Raw genomic sequence first — 12,011 nt, 5'->3', positions numbered from 1 at the left:
AAAATAAACGATACCATTTCACATATTTAATCCAATTTTAATGTCCGGGACAAGATAAATCAATGCAAAGACTAAATAGTCATTATCCTCTTTACTAAACTCCTGAGAGAAAGTGGGTCAACTTGGCAACACTTTATTTCAGCCCTCTCTAGCATTCATCTGCAGTATTTAAAGTTTCAGAAATGGAGTTGTAAGCTGATATAAATGTTAATTAATGAAATTGTAACTAACTCCTGGAGTCACTCAGTATACAATATACTACAATATAGTAAAACACAGTTATAGGAGGTGTTATAATTGTTGACAAATACTATGAATTTAACATTTAAAATGGTATATCTTCATAAAACTACACTGTGGTGTGTTAAAACATTAATTAAAAGTTTGTACTTCCATAAATGCTAAAAACATCAATATTAAACAAGATAAACCAAATGGCTTGACAATTTATTTCTAATTGTTTTTGCAATAAAAAGGCATAAGACACAAATAGTCTGAGACGAGACAAAGCCAGAGTGTCACATGACATTTAGAAATCATAAGATGTAACATTGTAGCAATAAGCAGATTTGGCTCGTTTATGAAGTGTTAACTGGAGACGAAGGTCGGTTCTTTCAGTCTAAATATGTCAATAAAGAGGAAAGTGTTTACTTTAAGTAACTGAGCATAGACCTCAACAAACAACGTGATAAAAAAAAAAAAAAACAACACGTGCCTTGTAAACCAAATGAAAGAGGGAGCTATGCATTCATTACTAAAAAAGTCCAGCCACCGTAAAAGTTTGAGGCAGTGAATGAAACACAGACTTGATTCAAACTGCCAAGATAACAAGTGACAATAAGACAATAATTGAGCGCACTTAAATGCATTTATTAGCTATATCCACTGTGCGTGTTTATTGATGTGTCTCGGTTTTTGTGTCACTCTAAATTAATGAATCACACATTCAGTCGTGTGGACGCAGGAGCCTGAAAGCTCTTTCGTTTCATGTGAATGGGTTACTGGGGGTTCCACTCCCTCCATTGTGAAGACATCCGGTTGCTGTGGAACCTCCGAATGAGCCCGTTCCATTATTAGCTCCACTGTCATCCCCGTGGTCCCTGTCAAAACTTCAGCTCATGCCATCGCAGATCGAGGCGACCCGTGACCACGTGACGTTCGCTCGCGGCTTACAATCAGGCTCATCTTGTGTGGAGGGATTTCTGCAAATTGGATCAAGGCCGCTTACAGGGGCTTAGCATGACGTACTGCAACTTTGAGTTTAATCATGAGGATCCTCGGCAATCCTCCGCCTCTCCTGGAGAAAGGAACATCGACGATTAGCCTCACCTGCGCGTCGAGGAAGGAAAAAAAACAAAAAACGGTGCAAGTTGGGGCAAATCGAGCCTGGTGAAAGTGGGAAGTTTCTGTCACGATGGGAGAGGAGATAGTTTTCGAGAAATAACACTCCTGCGCTACTCCCGGGTCCTCCTGGGTTCTTGACCTCTGCTGTTTCGCTGTGGGATGGATCGCAGGCTGAGCTGACTCCCCTTGTCCCGTTGGACCAGCCAGAGGAGACTCTGATCGCAAAGAGACCGGGAAACAGGACCTTGCCGGTCGGCACACACTCGGTTAACATCTCGGAGCTCCTGCCGCTCTAGATCGTCAGTCGTCTCTCTTCTTCTCGGGCGGGGACACATCTCCAGGTTGAACAATGGCGTTGATGTTGATCAAGTTCGACATGAAGAAGCGAGTGAAGCTCGCTCAGACGGTCTGGTTCATGTACTGGTTCGCCGTGATGGCCGGCGTGCTGGTCTTCAGCATGGGCCTGTTCTTTAAGATCGAGCTGCGGAAGCGCTCAGAACTTATGGACAACAACGAGAGCCACTTCCTGCCCAACCTGCTCATACTGATGGGTCTGGTGGCCTGCGGCATCAACGCCTTCGGGGGCAAAGTCTGCTACGACTCACTGGACCCTAGCAAGTTTGTGAAGTGGAAGCCCATGTTGAAGTGCTTTTTGATGGTCTGCGTGGGGTTCAACGCCCTGCTGCTGGTGACGGCCCTGCTGTGTTTCTTGATGAGGATCCCTCTGCAGTTCACGCTGGCCGAGGGGCTGAAGAACGGCATGAAGTACTACAAGGACACGGACACGCCGGGACGCTGCTACATGAAGAGGACCCTGGACCTGATGCAGATTGAGTTTCGTTGCTGCGGAAACGACAACTTCAGAGATTGGTTTGAGATTCAGTGGGTTAGCAACCGCTACCTGGACTTCAGCGCGAAGGAAGTCAAAGAGTAAGTGATGAGAAATCCCAAAAAAAACCTCATGATTAATGTGTAATGTGGCGTGAGAAGGTTGTCATTGAGTGTTTCAAGGTGGGGCACGACGAGGTGTGTGTGTGTGTGTGTGTGTGTGTGGGGGGGGGGGGGGGGGGGGGGGGGGGGGGGGTCTACATGTGTCTACATAGTTTAAGTTCAGTGTAAGTGGATTTGAGGTGAAGGAAAGTCAGGGCAGGTGTATTATTCACTTTCATCCACTCGGGATTACCGTCACAGGAATGGTGAGAGCAGCGAGGTTACTGGGCAGTTTCATGGATGAAGTGGAGGAGGAGGGACTCGAGGACGTGATTAGGAACAGAAAAAAAAGATGCACAAGGTCAAAAAAGGCACGAGCGGGTGCATTGTCACACAACTCGGCCTCTTTGTGACAACCGGCTCATTATCTACACCACGAGTAGCGGCTCGTTCTGTGAGGACAATACGTGGAGAGGGCAGTGTCGGTACGTAGGTAGTGTTTAATCTCAAGGATTACGGCGTCCATGTCCTTCAAGAATCAGTGTCCTGTCCAATCAGCAGAAGGCCTGGCAACACGCCAGGGACACCGCCGCACAATAAAACAATTTGACGCTGGGATTTTTAAAAATCAGTGTAAACAATGGGAGTCTGATTACAATCATAGTGGGCTGTAACGTATGGAGATAACTGGCGAAGCGCTCATGCGATGCCATTACGGAACAGTAATTATGGAAAGGGCCTTTTATTTATGGCTCGTTTTAAAGTTCCAAAGAGGCAAGATTTTTAAAATCCTTCCTTAAATATCCTTAAATATCCGTACGGCCATCTTTCCAATTCACAATGTCCTGGTTAGTACCCAGAACGTCTCCCATATAGTGTATTGTATAGTGTATTGAACAAAGATCATCTGAGACATTATGTATTTTGGTAATCAGGTGTTGTCATTGTTTTTAGAAATCACTGATCCATATCTGACCTTCTCCGTCTTTCCATTGACTTTACTACCATCAATCAATCACAGGGGACCCGATTTTGGGTCAAGCCCTTTAAGTAAAGTTTGATTTCCCTTTTTGTTGTGCTTGTAGGACTGTGTGATAGAGACGGGTCAATATTAATCAATGACGTTTGACACAAATGAAGAATTAACGCAATAGAAGCAACGCAAAATGCAACCTGTGTGAAGCTTAAAATGTTTGATTTATGTTTCGCCTCTTTGAGAGAGCGGTTTCATTGTTTATTGTTGAGGAAACACTTGAAGAAACACTTTATTCCTTTGGAATTTGGTTAAATTTGATTGCATTCAGTAACTGAACAGATGAAAAGCACAAAGCTCGGCAACATTAAACATCAAACCATACAGTCATGTCACGGTTCAAGTCATTTTAGCCCACACATACGACAAATATAGTTCCTGACCTTAAACGCTGTCTCACTTTCACCTCCAAACCCGTCCTAGCGCGACATTAACGTGACGCTCTGCCTCGTCCTCTTAGCCGCATCGGGAGCAACGTGGACGGCCAGTATCTGATGGACGGAGTCCCGTTCAGCTGCTGTAACCCCAGCTCCCCCAGACCCTGCATCCAGCTCCAGATGACCAACAACTCGGCCTACTACAGCTACGACCACTACACGGAGGAGCTCAACGTGTGGAAGCGAGGCTGCCGCGACTCCATGCTGTCCTACTACGGAGGCCTGATGAACACCATCGGATTGCTGGTGGTGCTGGTCACCATGCTGGAGGTCAGGGCCCCTGAGATGCACCGACACAGATATTCATGTGAATGTGATCAGTTTGTGCCTCGCTTCAAAGTGTTTCCGGCGAGAGAAGAACGTTCAGTCCGTCATGTTGAGTTTTTTTAGTAGAATACCACTTTGCGTCGTAGAGGAGATGAATCCCACTGCACTTTCATGGAGGTGGGGAGGTCAAACCAAACAAATACAGTTTAAAAACACCTTTTTTAGAGCATACATTTTACTTTTCTGGTCGAGTTGTTGAAGTAAATGTTCGCCTCATTGTGGTGTTCCAGGCGAGTTACTGGGAAACCCGCAGAATATTTTAGATTATTCTACTGACTTTAAAACTAACTAGACTTATATTGTATATGTACGTATATATATATATATGTATATATATATATATATACGTATATGTATATATATGTATATATATATATATATATATATATATATATATATATATATATTATATATATCACATTATCATTTTTTACATTTTATATCCTATTTGCTTAATAGATATTATCTTTTTTTTTTATAAATTGAGAGAATAAAGTCAGAATTTAGAGATTTATGTGCTGGAGGTTTCAAGTGTCCTCATCACTCTTGATGAGTGCACGTTGCGTATTGGTATTTGAGAGAAGGCAGACTTCTCTGGGGCCAATATCGCCAAAAACTACCTCACATCAAAGCAATCTAAGATGATAAATAGAAAGAAAAAATATATATATATGTATGTATATATTTTGGTTTCGGGGCAAACTGTTCTTTTAAATTCAGATTTAAAGTGACTTCAGGGAAACTTTTCCCCCCATCAGGATATATATATACGTATATATATATAGAATGGACATACCTTCACCATCTTAGCTACTTTCTACCTGAACACTCGCGCAGCCAAATGCCACCTCACCTCTTGTTACCTTTCCCCTGAGCCTCCAGTGCCAACATCTCTTGTTGTTGTTGTTATTGTTGTTTAAGGCCCAAAAGGCTGAGTGCCATTACACAGAACAGTGACAAACATGTAGGAATAAATCCTTAAAGCCTGTGCACGTCAGTGTGTCCCGGTGTCACCTCAAGCCGACAGAAAAGCACCGTATACAAATTCAGGAGACGAACGTTGGCTCTGACAACTTTATAGATCTAGGCGACACCCTGGGGGCTGATCGGAGGCACGGCGAGAGGAATGTCGGCATTAAGAGTCGTTACGCAAGCGCCTCTGACACAGATAGTGGGCTCAGAGATGGAGTAATGGGTTAATCTAAGGCAGGTGAAAGGGATAGACCCACTTGCGTGAGCTCTCTGACCTGAAGTCATCAGCCTTGTATCAGGTCTTAACATTTCTTATGATAGAGACGAAGTTTATAATATCAATATACAATATACATGTTTTTAACTTTTAAAAAAAAAACACATTTCCTCTTTTAATGCTCATAGATCGCGCTTACTTTACATGCTTTCACACATGCACATGAATATGCAAATGAAATACATTAATATGTGTTTTAACCTCTGCTTTCTTTGTCCTCTTGTTGACGTCTGTACATGTTGTCATCTTAATTAATTTTACCTCTTGGTGTTCCATTGCACTAAATATAAAAAAACAGAAGAAAAATGCCTTTAAAGGATATGGAAAATGGGGCTGCAACCGCATTAATTAATCTGATGATTTAGTTCTTGATTAAACATATGAATGGATTCGGTCAAATGTCTTGTATTGTCTGACTAACGATCCAAACACATTCAGTTTGTTTCAATGACAATTAAAAGCAGTACATTCTTACATTTGAGAAGCTGGATACAGGTTTGGCATCAATTATCAAAATAATTGCAGATTTATTTTCTGCAGATCGATTATAGACAAATCTTATTAAAAACGCGTATTAGTTGTAATCGTGATGCTAAAACTGTTTTTAATGTACTTTAATGAACATAAAAACCTTGATTATTATTGGTTCCTCAAGTCAAATAACATTTAATTTATTTAAATGCAGTTAAGTGAGTTTGTCTGGATACATTCCCCCCCCCCCCAATCTGTTACAGTTCATTTTGTCCAATGACAACACAAGCAGTTAACAATTTAGTTGTTATGTCGTAAGGTTGCAAACAAGACTCGGAGACGTGCTTCCGTTGATCACCCTCATTGGAAGATGACAGCTCTTCTGACATGTCTTCCTGCAGGTCGCCGTGACCATCGGCCTGCAGTACATCGACAGCTCCCTGTCCACGCTGGTTAACCCGGAGGACCCGGAGAGCGAGAGCGAGGGCTGGATCCTGGAGAAGACGGTGAAGGAGACGTTCACCGACATCATGGACAAAATGAAGTCCATGGGTAAAGGCAGCAAGGTGGATGAGGGGGGTGAGGCAGCGGTCGCCACGGTGAGCTGAGCTAACCCCTCCGGCAAAAACTGACATCACTCCCACCTGAAGAGGGAGAGGAAGGGGACGTGTGAGATTACTACATTTTTCTACCAACACTTATTATGTAGATAAACACACACACAGACGCAGACACACACACACACGCACACACAGACACATATTGAGCTGTGAATGGACTCCTTTCAAATGGACTCCGTGCATAAATAATTATAAGCTGTATATTCACACATAGCGAGAGATAACGTGTAGGGTGGTTTGTGTTATGGTTTGTCATTTTGGTTTCTCCCCCGACCAATCGAATCCATCTCATCTTTGCTTCACAGCAAACTTTTAAAAGAGAGATTTTCTGTTTTGGTTTCCAACACTCGGTGGGGTTTGGATCTTAAAAAAATTAAAATTAAAAAAAATTAAAAAAGATAAGTAAATGTGATTTGTATTGATAAATATCAGATGCTTTGCAATCACAAGCAAACATATCATTTTTTTCGTTGCTTTGTTGTCGGATAGTTTGGCGGGGATGGTGGTTGCTATGCAACCCCCCCTCTCTTGGAAGCCAGAGGTGCAGGTGGAAGATACTTACAGCACAAAAGAACGCAGTGTTTTATTTTTGTTGACCTGTATAGTACTTTGGCTGGTAGCTGATAATGTTTATAGACAAAGCAAACAAATTAAACCCCACATGCAGCTCTTTTTATACTCCGGTCCACTTTTGTCCTCAATGAAGACTGGATAATCTCCCGAGATGGAGTCAAATTATGAATTGAATGAATCGGCATGACTTATGCATGAATGTTGCGGCACAAGGTCGAAGAGTGAGGCATGGAAACGTGGATTTGAGCCCCGTAGAGCAGCAGGGACAACTCCAAACCTGTGGAGGACCACTGAAATTGGCAGCTAAATCTTGGCTCCTGACCCCTGTACTGTAATCTCAGATCCTCTTTGGTGTTTCCCTTGTACATTCAGTATCTGTATATTGACACACATGTATGTATATTCTAACACTGGGTTGCTGTCTTTGTACATAGTGTAGAAAGGATGACAACATTTCACTTTTTTTTAAAGAAATCTAATGTAAAACTCTTTTATTTAAATCCGTGTAAAGTTTATTTTTTTCCCATTTTTTTTTGGGCTTTGTGTGTCTTTGTAGAAGGAGAGATTATGCTGATTGGAGAAAGAAAGAAAAAACGAATAAAGGATTTTAGAGATGTGATTTAATAGTGAAAGAAGGACGTTGTGTTGCCTCGACCTTGAGTCACACAAGGCATGGTGTGTGTGTGCCACAGGGTTCCCGATTAAGGCGACAGGATAAGGGTAATTATGGCATTACTGCTTTCACATGGACATCGGATGATTCTTCACATGTCCAATGTAAGGAAGGGGGGTGAACACCTGATGCTTTCACCAACAAAGGAGAGCCCGCACATGTGTTTGCAAGGGACTTTTCTTGGAAGGATTTATTGATTTCATGCACATTTTGATATTTGTGTGCCTTAAATCAGCTCTAAAAATAGTTCTGAGCTCAGGAAATGCAAGTTAAAAAAATAATCTGATCCCTTCAGCCCATATATTGATAAATAGCAACCAAGGTACTGTCCAGAGGTCCATTCTCTTGAAACAGAGTCCACTGTAAACTTTGTCGATCCACACATAGGCTGCTAACCACACACACAAGGAGCCGTGATATCAAAGCCAGTGGGGTTTAGTCAGAGCAGATGGGGGGGGGGGGGGGCTGTGAAGAGTCAGCAGGGAAGGTAGCGAGGCCAACTCTGCGCGGTATTTTTGTTGGACCAAAGCACATAACCAGCGCTGAGTAGATAAGAGGCCTAATCGGCTTTAGATTAGCATGAGCCCCTCAGCCAGGTGAGCAGGTGATGTCCTGCTGCAGGACGGGCGTCATGGAGACACACAACGACAGAGAAAGAAGGACAAACAAAAGAAAGTGACGGTCTGAGGGGGGATGAAAAGGGATGATTTTTGAGTAAAATGAGGGACTTTGCACAAGAAATGTACAAACGGTGGTGGAAGAAGTAGTCGGGTCCTCTACTTAAGGAAAGTTAAAGTACTGCATCAAAAATCACACTTGAGTAAAAGTACACAAGTATTTCCAGTAAATATACCCAAAGTATCAAAAGTAAAAGTACTCATTATATATATAATATGTGATTGTTATTGCTGATGCTTTAACATGTGAACAGCATTGTAATCTTGTAGCCAGTTGAGAAGGAGCCAATTGTGACTATTTTAAATACTTGTATCATATACCGTAACAATGCATCATATTTGATAACAGGTTTTTTGTTTTGTTTTAATATAATGCAAAGTGAATAGTAGTGTGGTTATCACATGAATGTAGTCTAGTGATAAGTAGAAAAATCACCTTCAAACCGTTTCTTACAGTACTTGAGTAAATAGTATATTAAAAAAAAAACTAAAATATGTCCCTAATTATTAAATATTAGCTCTAAGTGTAAGCTTCGAGCAGCGTTCATCAGTATTCAGATCATTTCCTCCTCTTAAACCCCTCTGGCTCCGGCCACTGCTCGGAAAAGACATGCCCAAAATGAAGTGAGTGTTTCTCTGCAACCAAAAGGTCTGTTTGTATAATGTTAGTATTGTAAAAAAAAAAGAAGGTACAACTTCAGAGAGATGTGCAGAGATGTAAGCATGTTTTACTGGGTCAGAGTAAATGAAGCTGGAACATCATAAATTAAAGATTTCATTTCTGCATTAACCTTTTAGAGTGAATATCCCTCTGGAATGATGCAGTTTGCTTCCCAAAACCTCTAGCAAGTCAGTTTAAAACAACAATGGCGGCTCTTGAAGAGGTCAGCGTAGCTGCAATTGCATCAGAAATAGAGAGCATTTCTTCATTAAGACGGCCTTGAAAACGCTCTTCTCTCGACTGGCTTAAGCAAGAGTTTGACTGGCAGATTCATCCAAAGACCGGCTGAATATCCTTTTAGATGGTTCTGTGTAAACATTTGGCTTAGATCTGTGCCTCTTGAAATGTAAAACTACAGGTAACTAGAGGTATTTTCACATCTAAATACAACTGTATTACCATAACCCATTGGTCTGTTCACAGGCCATGTCTTGAAGCCCCATGCCTTATGGATGAGTGCAGTACAACGAGTCATCCACAAGATGGAGACAGAGGCCGCGTTTTCACATGCAAGGCTAAGGATGAGCTGTTCGATACTGGACAAAGGCGGTCTGTAAATGCTCCTCCGTGCCACGCAGAGTGAAAATAATTCAGAAATCATTATTTGTTAAAATAAATGTCATGTATTATAAGGTACAATGTTTACTTTTGAAATGGAAGTGGAGTAGAAGTGGAGCAGAAACATTGAGAGACAATGTCAGTATGGATTATGAGTCATGGAAGACTCTTTTAAGTCCAAAACAGCATCTCGACAGAGCTACTTTTGTTTGATACTAACGCACTTGGAGAAGAAACTACCTTTAAAATACATCATTCACCGAATACAATCTTGCATCTGATCAAACGATTCTTACTCCAGTCTGAAGCGTCTCTCCCACAGAGCCAACATCTGTTCCCTTTCCTGTAAGAGACGCAAGCAAGTGGCAAACAGCATCCCGAGTGTCTCCTGTATTCTGCTGCTCTCTGTTGGTTGACTGCAGGTAAAACTATACATTACTAATCCATTAAAGAGCTCTAACAGTGTCCTCTCATGCAGTGAGGTGTCCAGCTGACTCCCTTTCTTCGTCATGACAGTCTGACGTGTGATCTCATGAACATTCACACTGCTTTGTTCAACTTTTAAACTATACCCTTTTTGGGTGTGATTTATTTAAGACTCCAAATGTCCTCCTGAACTTCCTCTTTTGTTATTGCCAAATCTGCTGGCGCGCATGAACACTTCTTGGTTCCCACTGTGAAAGGGTTCAGTTGCATTAAAAGTCCACAAGAGGGTGTCTTTCCATCAATGATAATGTAACAGGAGTGGCCTCCCCACTGCTGGAGAACCTTAGAGAGGAAGAACTTGTATGACTTTGGCTTAATTATAATTAAAAGGAAACACATATGAGTTGAAGTGTAGTCCCTTCATATGTAATGACGTAAACTCCTTGATATGACCCATTTGTTATGGTGCTGATGGTGAGACGACCCTCTCTCTCTGCAGCAGAACCCTCCCTCCAAATAATGTAGAGGAAAAAACAAAATGGATTCGGGCTGGATACAAAATATTATTTTCACCACCCGCTGATTTGTTGATTTCTTTCATGATTAATAATGGAATTGTCACAAAGGAGTGAACAAAAATGATGAGCACACGTTTGGCAGTTTTGTCGAACCAACAGACCAAAACCCAAAAGATATTTGATTTATACATTTATAAAAACGAATGTAATGCGAGATTTTGTTTGCCTTATTATTAAAAACACAAAACAACTATTTTCATTACTTATTTATCTGTTGATTATTTTTGATAATAATTTATTTGATAGAGAAAATAGTGAAAAGTGACCAACAGCTGCAATTATCTTCACTATCAATTAGTCTGCCGACTATTTCCTTCATCGATTAACTGTTCGATCTACTAGATGTCAGCAAACAGCGAGAAAATGTTCATTTCAGTCAGCGAGAATCCAAAGTGACATCTTGAGATGTCGTTTTTTGCCTCAGCAACAACATATTTAATTTTAAATTAAATCCAACACAACGTTTTCTGTCAAACAAATAATTGTTGCAGCTCAACATGGTTTCCAGAACCCAAAGTGATGTCTTCATACTACTTGTTTTGTCCTTCCAGCTGTCCAAAACATACAACAATATGTCATTTATAATGATTTAAGACAGAAAATCAAAAGAATCCTCAAGCTGGAACCAGTGTTTGACATGTTTGCGTGATAAATGACTAATTCAATATCAAAATAACTAAATAAACATTATTGAATCAATCGTTGGAGCTATAAAAAAAAAAATGAACGCCACCACAATATTAAATGTACAATTATTTAAAATAAAGAAAAGCAGCAAATCCTCACATTTGAGAGGCTAAAACCAGCAGTTTTTTGCATTAAAAACAACTCAACTTTAGATGAATCGATTATCCAAATCAGTCAGTCAACCAATCAATTAAATGATCAATTGTTTCAGAATAAAAACACAGATTGCTTTGCATTCTGAAAGTGACAGAAAATAAAATATAAAGTGAGCAAATAATTATGCATAAAGGAGCTGCAGTGATGGATACTTGTAACATTTGAGGCATTTGTGGCTGATTTGAAGTGATAATGAACATGTGCTCGAATGTTAACTTGAGGTTGATCTTGTCGTTCCAGCCACAAGGTCAGGGACGGTATACTACGTATCACATCTCCCTCTAAACTTCACTATGGGCTGAATAAATATGGCAGACAGAAAGAAAAGCAGAGGCAGAGAGAGAGAGAGAGAAAGAGAGAGAAAGAGAGAGAGAGAGAGAGAGAGAGAGAGGCCCGTGACTGGTAGATGTGTGGCCATGCTCAGAGGGGCATTGTTGGAGCTATGAGAGGACAATGCACTGCCCCCGCCCTGAATACTCGCCATACCAGCTGACCAGCCATTACCAACACTGCTGCTACCCTGTTACAATTCCTGCTGCCCTCTCTCTCAC

General features: G+C 41.2%; 1 protein-coding gene across 1 annotated transcript; it reads left to right on the top strand.

Annotated features, from left to right (window-relative positions):
- The first annotated feature begins 1,693 nt into the window (after positions 1-1,693).
- prph2a (peripherin 2a (retinal degeneration, slow)) lies at positions 1,694-6,421 on the top strand. The gene is made up of 3 exons (XM_034558871.1): positions 1,694-2,274; positions 3,768-4,014; positions 6,193-6,421. Exons 1-3 carry the CDS (start codon positions 1,694-1,696, stop codon positions 6,397-6,399), a joined length of 1,035 nt encoding a protein of 344 aa, XP_034414762.1. The 3' UTR covers positions 6,400-6,421.
- Positions 6,422-12,011: the final 5,590 nt, after the last annotated feature.

The sequence above is a fragment of the Cyclopterus lumpus genome, chromosome 19 (assembly GCF_009769545.1).
Source record: "Cyclopterus lumpus isolate fCycLum1 chromosome 19, fCycLum1.pri, whole genome shotgun sequence".
NCBI classification, from domain to species: domain Eukaryota; kingdom Metazoa; phylum Chordata; class Actinopteri; order Perciformes; family Cyclopteridae; genus Cyclopterus; species Cyclopterus lumpus.
The sequence above is the reverse complement of the archived record's forward strand: the minus strand, read 5'-3'. Positions and strand labels throughout refer to the sequence as shown.

Bases quoted from the DNA above. Each gene is read 5' to 3' on its own strand.
- prph2a (XM_034558871.1), top strand. From the start codon at position 1,694: ATGGCGTTGATGTTGATCAAGTTCGACATGAAGAAGCGAGTGAAGCTC. The intron at 2,275-3,767 runs GTAAGTGATGAG...TCGTCCTCTTAG, and splicing joins AGCGCGAAGGAAGTCAAAGA to CCGCATCGGGAGCAACGTGG. The intron at 4,015-6,192 runs GTCAGGGCCCCT...GTCTTCCTGCAG, and splicing joins TGCTGGTCACCATGCTGGAG to GTCGCCGTGACCATCGGCCT.